Source organism: Salvia splendens, chromosome 17 (assembly GCF_004379255.2).
Source record: "Salvia splendens isolate huo1 chromosome 17, SspV2, whole genome shotgun sequence".
NCBI classification, from domain to species: Eukaryota; Viridiplantae; Streptophyta; class Magnoliopsida; order Lamiales; family Lamiaceae; genus Salvia; species Salvia splendens.
Genome location: NC_056048.1, coordinates 27,151,958 through 27,165,911, shown reverse-complemented (window position 1 = coordinate 27,165,911; position 13,954 = coordinate 27,151,958). Strand labels below are relative to the sequence as shown.

Below are 13,954 nucleotides of genomic sequence, written 5' to 3'. Positions count from 1 at the left end.
TAAAAATCGGTATTTAATTATAAATAATGCTAAAAAATAAAAAAAAAAATATTTTCCAAATCCCAAAAATATGGCCGTTTTTTCCCGTTTTTTCTGAATTTTTTTATTTATTTTTATTTTTTTTTCCCCAAAATCATCTATAAATACACACATTCATCATCCATTTATCACATCAAATCATCTCTCATTCATAATTCTCATACAAACTATCAACACATTCATCACCCACTCAAAATCTCAAATGGATTTTTAATTATGTAATTTTTAATTTTTAGGATTTTAATTATGTAATTTTAATTTTTAGGATTTTAATTATGCAATGTTTAATTTTATTTGTCATTTGTAATATTTATTGTGGGTTTTAAATGAATTTTAATATTATGGAAATGTTTTTGTGTAATTGAATTTTATATTAATTGTGCTCGTCCTTGCGGAAGAGCACAGTTGTGGGTGTTGTGCTCTTGCCAGAGAGCAGGCATGAATAGTACCGCCCGGGCCCACAACCGTGCCGCTGGCAAGAGCACGGTTGTGGATGCTCTTAGTGAGAGAATAGAGATGCTATCAGAAAAAGTGACAATTTGCTAACTTTAAAGCACCTTATAAAGCAAAGCAAAGCAAAGCAAAGCAAAGCAAAAAGTGCTACCTCGAGCCTAGACAACTTCAAGACATATCAAGTTTTGATTTAAATGATTAGCTATAATTATTAGTGTATGAGCAAACACATGTACTAAAATTGCATTTCATTTGTATTGTCTTGAACTTTATATCTCACAATCCAGAACACAAAATTACACTTTACTTAACACTATTCAATCTCTCTTATTTTTAATTCCTTCGTACTTTATAATTTACAACTGCGATTATATTCTCACTTGTGAATACTCGAAAAATTCGAATTTGGTCAAAATATATAAAGTTACATAATTTAAAAACAATAGCTGAATTAAAAGAATTTCAATTTCTTCTTGAGACTTCTGGAAACATGAGGTGCTTTAGCAATTTCTACTAGTTCACCTAAGATGTGTCTTTATTGTTGTTAGACCAATGGCAATTTATTTGTCTATACTGTTTTAGCTTGGTGTACGTGGTGCACTAGTGCTTTAAGTTTATTTTATTTGTTGTTTTGTTTTCTTTTATTTGTTTGTAACTTTGCTCATCTTTTGTTGAGGGTTTGATCATTTTAGTGCATTTACTAAACTTACATAAAAAAGTGTCTTTATTATATTGGATTTGTAATAATATACAAATTTCGCAACTCTAACTCTAACTCTAACTCTTGACGTATCATCTAAGTGTTGTTCGAGTACCCTTGAGATCATTTGATGATGCACTACTTCTAGCCACCTTATCCTTCGTTTTGTCTAGTCCAGTCTCCATACTAACGCTCCCACCCGCATTGTCTCTTGGAAAGGGATCGGCATTGTCACTATTAGAGAGTTGGTGTTAACTATTATGGACTCAATGTCTCGCAACGGATGTGAAAATAACTGGTGTGGGGTTTGTATACTAAACGAGTTCTCTCTTCTAACAAGATAGTCTTTTGGGATGATTCTTCCTTTTGGTTTGCCACAGTTGGCTATTGGGTACTTCGTTATCTTAGTTCTGGTCGCTTCTCTTCTGCACGCCCATTTTTTCGCAGTAACGAACCTTCTCCCAGGTATTCACATACTTGAAAGGTCTTATTCTCCTCCCATAGAGGAATATCATCACCTCTTTTAGTATAATCGTCTCACTTGCGTCATTCCTCCATCGCAACTAGTTGTTATAGAAAACACTAATTATTTGGATGTATAGGTTTATCTATCGAAACGAGCTCGAAGCATTGGCGGAACTAGGCGAAGGAGACAAGGGGCACAAGCCCCTAATCAACTCATTCTTTTAACTATTTTCTTAAATATTTTTTTTAATTTATCTAAAGTTTGTGTAAATTGTTATACAAAATATACTTTCAATTAGTATTTGGAACATATAGCCCCTACACGAGTTTTTTTTCTAGGTCCCCTCGTGGCTTTTTGAAAAATATAGTAGCCCCTAAACCCCAAGGTACTCTATATGTTATTGTTATACCTCCAAACTATTTTATTTTGTTGATTGAGGAAAATAAAATTTTGTTAATAATATATATTTAGATGTTGGATGTTACTAGCATCTTTACTACTTTAACAGTGCAATTAAAATAAGAAAAAAGTCATTTCAGCATTTTATTCGAATTCTGAGAATCTATTCTCTTCCTCAAAAGAAACAGCAATGTGATTAAACAATTCCCGCGCAATTCATCTGTACTTATAATTTTATGACTTTCCACGAATAATCATTCCACTCCTTCACCTTTTTAACTTTATTTGATCCACACAAATATGGAGAGCCGATCACACTTTTGCCGTCGATTCAAATCACTGAATCACAGTTTCCTCGATCACTTCCGATTTCTGCTAATTCAATTTCGCCTGTGCATCCTGATGATTCCGCGAATTTTTGATGATGATAAATGCTCGTAAAAATAAATTACGACACAGAGAATTTTACGTGGTTCGATTTACTGAGGTAAATCTACGTCCACGGGGAGAAATGGGGGCAGGTTTGTATTGCTTGATCTGCGAATTACAGCTTACAACACAGACTTGCTATATGATTATTTCTCTAGAGAGATTCTAACCCTTTTCTATCAGATCTAAGTTCTATTTATACATTGAACTAAGATCGTGGCTTACATCATCACTCTAGGTCGTGGAGGTCGTGTAGGTCATGGCCTAAGATCGTGGCCTGAGTTGACGCCACGTGGTAGTGGGTATGTTGGAAGTCGTGGAAATCCTGCATGGGTCCACTAACTCCTTGTTCGGTCGAAAACTGAGACCGAACTGCTTTGGTTGCCGATCTGAGAGTAGAGCTTGATGCCGACCTGAGAGCAGAGCTTGATTGGTTGGCTTTTACCGAGCTGTAGGCTGAGGCCGAACTCTTTGGTAATGCCGAACTCCTCCGAACTCTTTGGTAATGCCGAACTCATACTCTTCCTTGGGCTTCGGGCTGATGGGCCGTCATTGCTGTTGGGCTTGTTTAGTACGCACCCCATCACTACCCCCCCCGAAAAGCGAAGTGAATCACTTCGGCGAAGTGAGTCACTTCGGCATTCTGAGAATGGTACGGGGGAGGCTGAAGTCAGGGGACGTGCCCTGCGCGTGACTGCATTAAATGCGGCATTAAATGCGACAGTAAAATCCGGCCGTAGAATCCTAAAAAGGTGGGATATGAAACGGTGCGATGATTTGAAATCTTTTCCAAATCTGATAAATACCGCCTTTCTTCATCTTTTGAACACCTTTGCTATTGGCTTCTTCTGCACTCTCTATCTTTTGCGTGAAAAATTTCCTTCCGCTTTCAAAGATTTCCTCAGATTTTGCAAAGAGTAAGGACCATGTCTGCTTCTTCTTCGTCTGAGTCTGGTAGCGGTGGAAAAGGGGGTAAGGGGTCTTCTAGCCGGAAAGAATCCGGGGAGAAGACCGTAGAGTATTTTCACAGTATCTTGAGTAAGGATACTGTGATATCCCTTCATGAAAAATACTCTTTTCCTGGGGGGAAAGCGGTGGTTCCCGATGATGATCATAGGGCTAACGACCTGCCGGAGGGTTATGCCACCGTTTACGAAGCCTGCTTAGAATGCGGGCTTCGTTTTCCTCTTCCCCCACCTTTTGTAGAGCTTCTTGATTTTTTTCAACTCCCTTTAGGTCAGGTGACTCCGAACTCTTGGAGGCACTTATCGGCTTTTGCTGCCGAACTGCGTAGGCTAGATAAGGATCTGTCTCTGAGGGCAATCCTTAATTTTTTCCAGTTTAAAAGGAAAGGATCTTGGTTTTACTTGATCCCCTTGCAGCCTTTTAGGGCCTTCTGCAAAACCAAGTGGCCGAAATGGCAAAACCGTTTCTTTTTTTATAATAGGACTTCGGCTCCGGGCTTTCCTTGGAGAAGGCCGAAGTCCGTGATTCCCCATCCTCGGTTAGAACCGTTGGCCGAGCTCGAGGGCGAGCTCAATAAGATTCCTATGATTAGGAAACAGTATTCGGAAACTGAGCTCGTCAAGGGCGACCTCGTGTTCAATATCTCGTCTTCGGACGAAGAGGCCGAGGGTGAGGATTTCTCTTTATCTTTATGCTCTACTGCTTTAACGAAGAAAACTAACCTTGTTTTCTTGCTTTTTGGCAGTGTTCATGCTGAACAAGGCTACCCGAAAATCTTCGGAGTCCCAGGAGCCGGAGAGGCCGAAAACCACCAGCTCGGCGTCTGATGCCGAGAGGACTCCGAAAAGGCAAAAACCTCTTCGGATCCGAAGAAGCCGGAGTCGACTTCGGCAGAGGGGAAGGGGAGGGCCCAGAAGCCCCCGAGAGCGCCAGAAAAGGACGTGGTCTTGGCGCCTCCTTCGGAACATATCTGTGAGCCGTTTTTATGGCCCACGGACTTTGCCGAGGTGAATTCTCTTCTTGACTTTATGGTCTTGCTTTTTTCCTGTATTTTTTGTGGCCCCTTTGTTGACTTTTTTCTTTATCCATTTTCAGAGGAACGATATGCTCTCCAAGCTCGTCGCCGTCGAGCTCTCCAAAGCGTCCAATGACTATGCTGAGATGCAGAGGAAGTTGGCGGCTGCTTGTCATCGGGCCGAACAGGCTGAGGCTAACTTTGAGAAGGCCAGAGCTGCTAGGATTTCGGCCCAGGATGAAGCTCAGTTTGCCAAAAACCAGCTCGTCATCCAGCGAGAGCAGACGAAACGGAGTGATGCTGCCGCCGTGGTTGCCCAAGGAGAGGGTCTCCGTGTTTACACGGAGAAACTCTTTTTGAGCAGCCAGTTCTCGGCCTTTGTCGGTAGTCTGGTAAGGCTAATTGCCGATAAGGGCGAGCAGGGGGCCGACGTCGTGCTGCCTCTGTACAGCCGAGAGATAGCAGCTCGGCTTCAGAATCTGCCGCTCCTTGAGGAGCTCGCTTCATCCTCGGTCCTGCTTTCTGCAGACCGAGTCCGGAGTTGTCGAGCTGATCGGGACGAGAACCTGGAGGCTATCTTTGCCTCTGTGGGACCCGTTTCACCCGCTTCGACTTACCACGGAGAGGGTGAGGCCGAGCCGCTGGAGCTGGAGGCCGAAGTCGAGCGGGCCGGGCATCCGGAGAAGGAGGCCGATCAGGAGGCGGAGGCGAGGCCGGCAGGAGGCGAGGCCGAGGCTGAGGTAGCCCAGGAGAAAGAAGCTGTACCAGACCGAGGAGCCGGAGACGAAGCTGGCGGAGTATGATTTCGTCTCCCTTCTCTTAGTCTAGTTTCTTCCTTGTAAAATGGCCTTGAAGCCCTAGTGTAAAAAATTTTCCTTGTGAATGAAAAATTCTCTACACTTGTCTTCGTATAGCTTTTCGTACTCGCCTTTATTCCTGTTGTATTTTACTATCTGCTCGGTACAGCTGCCGAACTAATATAGCTGCTTTGTACCCAAGGAGATGGAGATACTTCACTGGAAACGGCTGTACTCTTCGGCTTTGGACGAAGCTGAGAGAAGAGCTATAGCCGATCAGACGAAGAATGACGAGCTTCTGGCTCGTTTAGTGAAGCTGGATGCCGATAATAAGGACTTAGAGTCCGATAAGAATGATCTGGAGGCCGAGCTGAATACGACCATTGCTGAGAGGACTGCGTACGAGGATTACATCCGTGTGCGCGGGGGAATGACCATATCAGATGTTCAGAGTCGAGTTGACGAACTGTGGGAGGAATATAATGTACTCCGGAGGAACAATGCGCTGGAGAGCTCGGCTTGCCAACAAGTCGTGACATCATTGCGGCGCTGGGCTTCTCGGTACAACATTGTTCTTTCTCGGCGCCCCTCCATAGAAAGATTCCTTCGGCATATCGTGCCAACAGATGCTCGCACTCCAGATCAAACCTTTGATTCACTTGCTCAAAACCGTACTCCAAGTCAGCAACGAACTCTGGAACAGCCGGAAACGTCAAGACGAGAACAGGCTGAAGTTCGTAGAGGAGCTGTGATTATGAGTGAGCAAGATCAAATGCTTCGTGAAGAGACTCTTCGCCGCCGAGGTGCTAGGGCTTCCCGGGCTCAGAGAAGAGGTGGCAGGTCGATTAGAGCATCTCGTCGACCTGCTTATTCTGCAGCTGCCTGGAACGCCCGAACTCAGCTTCACGAGGATTTTGTGAATAGATGGCTCAACTTTAGCAACCCTGGACAGTAGAATAGTCCTTTGTAATAGCGTAACGCCATCTTGTAGGGTAGCGGAGTTGTGTGCCGAACAAGATTTGAAAATGAAATTTTGTTTTTGTTTTCGCTTCTAACACTGTGTATTTACAGCTTAGCGAAAAAATTTCATCGTACTTGTCCTCGGTCTTATGAAGTAAACTTCTTTGACCGGACTTGTCTTTGGTCTGATGAAATAAACATCTTTGACCGGACTTGTCTTTGGTCTGATGAAATAAACATCTTTGACCGGACTCGTCTTTGGTCTGATGAAATAAACATCTTTGACCGGACTCGTCTTTGGTCTGATGAAATAAACATCTTTGACCGGACTCGTCTTTGGTCTGATGAAATAAACATCTTTGACCGGACTCGTCTTTGGTCTGATGAAATAAACATCTTTGACCGGACTCGTCTTTGGTCTGATGAAATAAACATCTTTGACCGGACTCGTCTTTGGTCTGATGAAATAAACATCTTTGACCGGACTCGTCTTTGGTCTGATGAAATAAACATCTTTGACCGGACTCGTCTTTGGTCTGATGAAATAAACATCTTTGACCGGACTCGTCTTTGTGTTCTAATTTGGCGATTTTCGTCGCCGGGATCGAACTTTCCCTTGTCCTAATTCGGCGAGTTTTATCGCGTGGATCGGACTTTCCCAGTTAACCGAAGTGGTCTTATGCAGTAAACCTCTTTGACTAGACATGGTCGTCCTCGGTCTTATGAGGTAAACTGCTTTGACCGAACTTGGTCGTCCTAATTCGGCGAGTTTTATCGCGTGGATTGGACTTTCCCTTGTCCTAATTCAGGCAAGTTTTATCGCGAGAATCGGACTTTTGTTGCAGTTCGTTTCAGACGAAGTGCTTGATTCTTAAGCAGAATTGTGGTCTTGTATCCTCTTTAGAAGCTTTGACACACAATCGTGGGCTTGTTGCAGCTCGTTTCAGACGAACTGCTTGTTTAAGCTGAATTGTGGTCTTGTATCCTCTTTAGAAGCTTTGACGCACAATCGTTGGCTTGTATGTTCTAAAAAAGGGGATCAGCCTTTGAAGAACGAGATACCTCAGTTTTATTTGTAAGAGACGACACTCACATAGACAGACACAACGCACGTAGAGACGAGAACAAGTAAAAAACAAAGAAAACACATAAGACTGACTGACCGGACTGTCTCTTACAAATGGAACTTTTTGAGGTTGGAAACGTACCATGTTCGGGGTACTTGTGTTCCTGACGCGTGAGTCAATTTGTAAGACCCTTTGCCGAGGACTTCTGACACCCGATATGGACCTTCCTATGTGGGTTCGAGTTCGCCCAGCTTTTCTGCTCGGCTTACTTCGTTGTTTCTCAAGACGAGATCTCCCACTTGAAATTGCAGCTTCTTCACCCTTTGGTTGTAATACCGGGCTACTTGCTCCTTGTACTTGGCTGCTTTTAGGCAGGCCAATTCTCTTCTTTCTTCGGCAAGATCTAGTTCGGCTCTCAGTCCGTCACCATTCATTTCTGAGGAGAAATTGAGTTCGGGGACTGGATATGCTGATCTCAACCGAATCACGGCTTCAGTGCCGTACACCATCGAGTTCGGCTCCGGTGTGACTTCGGTCATTTCGCCGGCCTCTGATTCCGGCTGCTGTGATTGCTATGCTTGATGGTGCCGAACTGATTGCTCGGCACTTTTAAGCGCAATCTGCGAACACACTTGCTCTTTTTCGATCACCTCGGATGACCGCTATCTCTCCTTTAGTGGAGAAGGTGTTCGGCGAGGATGCCTCTGATCGCTATGACCGGGCTTCTTTTTGTCTTCTCTAGATGAGCTGTCTAAAGACCGTTTTCGACGGTCTGCCTCATCGGCACGAGAAAACTTGTCCGCAATGTCCCACATCTCTTGAGCTGTTTGCGGACCGCACTCCACGAGCTTTCTGTAGAGAGCTCCGGGCAGGATTCCATTTTGGAATGCCGAAATGACAAGTAGATCATTGAGATTATCTACCTGTAGGCATTCCTTATGGAATCTCGTCAGGAAGTCGCTGATCTTTTCGTCGCGACCTTGACGTATAGAAAGCAGCTGAGCCGAAGTATTTCGGGCTTCCGCTTTCTGAAAGAACCTCCTGTGGAAAGCATCCATCAGATCTCGGTAGGATCTAATGCTGCCTTGAGGAAGGCTGTCGAACCACCTTCTGGCGTTCCCGATGAGCAGCTCGGGGAACAGCTTGCACATATGGACCTCATTGAGACCTTGGTTCGCCATATTATACTGATAGCGTCCCAGGAAGTCATGAGGATCCACGAGTCCGTCATAGGTTATCGACGGAGTTCGGTAGTTCTGTGGAAGGGGAGTTCGGGTAATATCGTCCGAGAACGGAGTCCTCAATGCTCCGTACATGGCGAACCCGACATTTCTTCGGTATGGAGGAGATGGAGTTCGCCTGTGATTCCGGTACCGAGGATTCTTTCTTCTGGAAGACATGACACTACTGCGGTAGTGACTGTCTAGTATGGAGGGAGAGGGAGAATCCGCCGTTTTCGCCTCCGGCTGCTTTTGGCTTCTCTGCAGGAAGGTTAAGAATTCCTCCTGCTTTTCAGCCAGAAACAGCTTGACAGCCTCGTTCAAATCGGGCTGCTGGGAAGACTCGGTGTGACGGCTTTTGGAGCGGCTTGTTCCTCCGCCATGAGAACTGGTGGTGGATTTATCCCTAGGCTGTTTTCCAGACCTATGGGGTGGATTGGCTTCCTCCTGGTTCTCACGGGCAGGAATACGGGTACTCTGCGATCTGGTATGCATTTTTTGGGTTGAAAAAATGGTCAAAAATTCGCTTTATCACAAATTTGGTTCTCTGTTTCCCACAGACGGCGCCAGTGATGATTCCGCGAATCTTTGATGATGATAAATGCTCGTAAAAATAAATTACGACACAGAGAATTTTACGTGGTTCGATTTACTGAGGTAAATCTACGTCCACGGGGAGAAATGGGGGCAGGTTTGTATTGCTTGATCTGCGAATTACAGCTTACAACACAGACTTGCTATATGATTATTTCTCTAGAGAGATTCTAACCCTTTTCTATCAGATCTAAGTTCTATTTATACATTGAACTAAGATCGTGGCTTACATCATCACTCTAGGTCGTGGAGGTCGTGTAGGTCATGGCCTAAGATCGTGGCCTGAGTTGACGCCACGTGGTAGTGGGTATGTTGGAAATCGTGGAAATCCTGCATGGGTCCACTAACTCCTTGTTCGGTCGAAAACTGAGACCGAACTGCTTTGGTTGCCGATCTGAGAGTAGAGCTTGATGCCGACCTGAGAGCAGAGCTTGATTGGTTGGCTTTTACCGAGCTGTAGGCTGAGGCCGAACTCTTTGGTAATGCCGAACTCCTCCGAACTCTTTGGTAATGCCGAACTCATACTCTTCCTTGGGCTTCGGGCTGATAGGCCGTCATTGCTGTTGGGCTTGTTTAGTACGCACCCCATCACATCCAATCCTGCTCAATTGATCAATTCCATGTCCAAGCAGACCTACAGAGTGTGCTTCTGCTTCCGGCGCCGGTTCCGCCTGACTGCCGCGGAGGCGCCGCCGGATGTGAAGGCGCTGTTCGACGCGTACTCGCAGAACGGCGTGATGAGCGCGGACGATCTGCGGCGGTTCCTGGTGGAGGTTCAGGCGGAGCCGAACGCCACGGCGGAGGAGGCGCAGGGCATCATCGATTCCCTAAAGCATCTCCACATATTCCACCGGAGGGGGCTCAATTTGGAGGCGTTCTTCAAGTATCTGTTCAGTGATGCAAATCAGCCTCTCGACCCCAAAATTGGGGTAATTATTAAGCTTTTCTGAGTTTCTGTCGTATGATTGTACCGATTCGTGCTTGTTTAAAACCTAATTGATGAATCGGTGAAGCGATGCCACTGTCTCTCAGGTTCACCATGACATGACTGCTCCACTCTCTCATTACTTCATATATACTAGCCACAATACCTATTTAACTGGGAATCAAATCTGTAGCGACAGCAGCGATATTCCTATTGTACGTGCGCTGCTGCTCGGTGTTAGAGGGATTGAGCTGGATTTATGGCCGAATTCTACAAAAGATAATGTGGATGTTCTTCATGGGAGGTATGAACTTGGAATTAGATGCATTTATTTATCTGAATGCTGTTTTAGCCCTAGCACATTTGTTAAATTTGGATCTATGATGCAGGACACTGACTACTCCTGTATCACTGATCAGATGTTTGAGGTCAATTAAGAATCATGCTTTTTCTGCGTCGGAGTATCCTGTCATAATAACACTTGAAGATCATTTAACTGCTAATCTTCAAGCTCTAGTAGCTGAGGTATATTGAAATGATCTATATTGTAGGGATTGATTATGTGCATCTTTGGCTTAAAGTGTTGTTTGATTAATTCTAGATGATCGTTCAAACATTTGGAGATATGTTGTTTACCCACCCTGGTTCAAGCCTTTTAGGAGAATTTCCCTCCCCGGAATCACTCAAGAGGCGGATTATCATATCAACTAAACCGCCTAAGGAATACTTAGAAGGAAATGAGGATAAAGCGAAGAAAAGCTGCACAGACAGTTCGTCCGAGGATGGAGCTCATCCTAGAGAAGTTCCCGATCTTATACCAAGAAATGATCACGATAAGGTGTCTTGTTGAGTTGTCCTCACCTATGCGGCACGGATACGGATACGCGTATCAGTATCCGAAGGATACGGATACGCGGATACGGCTCTTTCCCAAACAACCCGATACGCGGATACGTTTTAACTATTTTTTTAATAAATAATAATAGTGCATAATAAATTACAAAATAGATATTCTAATGTTATTATACAAATAAAAATAATAAAATTACAAAATATTAAAAGCTAAAGTCAATTTCTTTTATGGTCGATTACACCACATCGATTTTTTGGTTATACTTATCCATATTACCAATAATATTGATCAAAATATTTATTTATAGTTACAAAATTAGACAAAGTTAATGGAGTAATAAATTGGCCCAAAAAATGAGCCCCAAATATACTCCTTTTCCATCGTGACTACTTCTTGCCCAATTCATTCTCCCATTTCCAATTTTCTTCAATCCCTAGTTGAGGCAATAGCGGCGCCTCCCCTTTCTTCTTCTTCTTCTTCTTCTTCTTCTTCTTCATATCCGATTAACTGTCAATTTTGTTCCCAAATCGGATTGAAGTTCGTAAATTGAAAGTTGCGAAGTTCTTCGACAGAGATGGACGTTGATTTCGAAGAGGAGAACCTCAGATCTTTGCAGATAGAGGAGGATGAAGGCCCAATACGGCCCAGCTCGCGGATACGCCGAAGGATACGTATCGAATCTGAGGTTTCCCGGCCCAATACGGCCCAGCTCGCGGATACGCCCAGGATACGTATCGACGGTGTATCCGTCGCGTATCGGTATCGGATACGTATCCGATACGTGATACGGCAACAGGGTGGCGTATCGGTGTTATATAGGTCCTCACTATAACAAAAATGTGTTTGTTTCTGTCAGTTTAAGTGACCAAAACTTCTCCTCTAGGATGATGATGCTGATGATGATGCAAACAGAGATGTCACGGAAACAGATGAAGATGATGAGAAGGATCCAAAGGTAGGGAGCCAAGCAGCGCCCCAATACAGGGATTTGATCGCTATCCCTGCTGGAAGGGGAAAGGGAGGCATGCAGGCGTGGCTGAGGGTTGATCCTACGAAAGTGAGACGTATTAGCTTGAGTGAGCAAAAACTTGAAGATGCGATCTCAGAATATGGACAAGACATTGTTAGGTACAGATATACCATAATTTGTTGATCATATTTCTCTTTTTGTCTGTGTTGAGGTAACATGATGTCACAATTTTCCTTCACCCAATTTGAATATGAACCAATTGTGATACTTTTATAGGTCCACACAAAAGAACATATTGAGAATATACCCCAGAGCTATTCGGTTGGACTCCTCCAATTATAAACCGTTATGTGCATTGATGCATGGAGCTCAAATGGTTGCGTTAAATATGCAGGTTAGCTAAAACATACTGCTATTATTACAAATCTTTTCTTACTCATATTGATATGTGGAAAAAATGTTCTTGACATGGACTTGTGTGTGAATCATGCTTGACAGTCACCAACTTGTGCTAGCTCATTCTGTTCTAGTACAAAATAGTAGAGTATTAGAGTATGTTATTACAGCGATGTAGATGATACAACACCTTTCTTTTGCGTAATATTATGGAAACTATGATGTTAGTTGATAGTTTGTTACACATATTTACATTGGAATGTAACTCTACAGATGTGGATAAGGCTTTTCATTTCTTAGCAAACTGGATACGTAACTCAATATAGTTCGCCTATTAGCTATGCAGGCTGCTATTGACACGCATAAAACAAATTTTGACAGGGTTATGGAAAATCACTATGGTTGATGCACGGGATGTTCAGGGCGAATGGCGGGTGTGGCTATGTTAAAAAGCCAGATTTTCTGTTGGATGCTGATGAGGTCTTCGATCCGGAAGCTGAATTGCCTGTCAAAACTACTCTGAGAGTGAGTGAATTTCTCTACTATAATGGAAGATGATGCATGATTTGCCCTTGCTTAGTTCTTTACTTCGAAACAGGTGACAGTATATATGGGTGAAGGATGGTACTATGATTTCTCTCATACACACTTTGATACCTACTCTCCCCCGGATTTTCGTGCAAAGGTAAGCTTCGACTAGTTGTTCCACATCTTAAACTCGTTGCTGTTGCTGCTGATGATTTACACAATTTTCAACTGCAGATTGCAATTGTGGGAGTGCCGGCTGACAAGAAGAAGAAGAAAACAAAGACAATAGACGACAACTGGATCCCGTCATGGGATGAGGTGTTCGAGTTCCCATTGACAGTTCCTGAACTAGCTCTCCTCCGACTCCAGGTTTCTGAGGAAGATGTATCTGGTAAAACTATGTTTGCCGGCCAGACGTGCCTCCCCGTGTCGGAGCTCAGGGAAGGTATTCGAGCCGTCCCACTCTACACACGCAAGGGAGAAAAATACAAGTGTGTCAAGCTTCTTCTCAGATTTGAATTTGTTTGATCCATAGTGTATTTATTCTATTATGGTGTTTTGTGTGTGGTTGCTTTAGAGATTCAATAATATAATAAAATCATAAAATAACATAGTATAATAAATTAATACCTAAATTCCGTTTCAAATATACCTAACTTTGTTGTATTATGAATATTACACGGCTTCTAATGTGCTTATACTTTTCGTGAGTATTTAGTTTGTTTAATTAATTTGTTTCTGTACTTAGCTTTCGAATTTGTCAAAGAACAAAATTTGATTCGTGAAATGATAGCTGTAAAATGAATTCAAGTTACAATTTATTGAAAGAATTAATCCTCTATATCATTACGAAAATTTATGTAAAATGGTTTAATATAAGTCAAATATCCGAATTATCCACTACATTGTTTTCTACTTTCTCTATTCACAATCATTTTATAATCATTATCAATACTATATTTGATGCGGAAATTTTTCAACTTATTTATAGACATTATTCCTACATCAATCACTTTTTATTTTTATTAATGTGTAGACATATGAGACTATAGTTCTTCATTTATTTATTTGAACTTACCTAACAGAAGAAATAGTAATGAAACAATTAATTATTACTCCCTCCGTCCCTGAAAATTTGTCCCAACTTTCCTTTTTCGTCCGTCCCCCAAAATTTGTC

At 43.0% G+C, this 13,954-nt stretch overlaps 1 protein-coding gene across 3 annotated transcripts; it reads left to right on the top strand.

Moving 5' to 3' along the window:
- The first annotated feature begins 2,323 nt into the window (after positions 1 to 2,323).
- Positions 2,324 to 13,490, top strand: LOC121774804 (phosphoinositide phospholipase C 2-like). 3 transcript variants are annotated; one of them, XM_042171660.1, is made up of 10 exons: positions 2,324 to 2,453; positions 9,698 to 10,034; positions 10,138 to 10,334; positions 10,420 to 10,555; positions 10,632 to 10,868; positions 11,767 to 12,011; positions 12,130 to 12,247; positions 12,631 to 12,774; positions 12,848 to 12,934; positions 13,012 to 13,490. In XM_042171660.1, the coding sequence occupies exons 2-10, from the start codon at positions 9,726 to 9,728 to the stop codon at positions 13,303 to 13,305; spliced, it is 1,767 nt and encodes a 588-aa protein (XP_042027594.1). In that variant the 5' UTR covers positions 2,324 to 2,453; positions 9,698 to 9,725; the 3' UTR covers positions 13,306 to 13,490. The 3 variants fall into 3 exon arrangements, with proteins under 3 accessions (XP_042027594.1, XP_042027595.1, XP_042027596.1); XM_042171661.1 differs by lacking the exon at positions 2,324 to 2,453 and having other exon boundaries at positions 9,866 to 10,034; positions 10,119 to 10,334; XM_042171662.1 differs by lacking the exons at positions 2,324 to 2,453; positions 9,698 to 10,034 and adding an exon at positions 10,119 to 10,137 and having other exon boundaries at positions 10,224 to 10,334.
- Positions 13,491 to 13,954: the final 464 nt, after the last annotated feature.

Bases quoted from the DNA above. Each gene is read 5' to 3' on its own strand.
- LOC121774804 (XM_042171660.1), top strand. From the start codon at position 9,726: ATGTCCAAGCAGACCTACAGAGTGTGCTTCTGCTTCCGGCGCCGGTTC. The intron at 10,556-10,631 runs GTATATTGAAAT...GATTAATTCTAG, and splicing joins TTCAAGCTCTAGTAGCTGAG to ATGATCGTTCAAACATTTGG. The intron at 12,935-13,011 runs GTAAGCTTCGAC...TTTCAACTGCAG, and splicing joins CCCCGGATTTTCGTGCAAAG to ATTGCAATTGTGGGAGTGCC.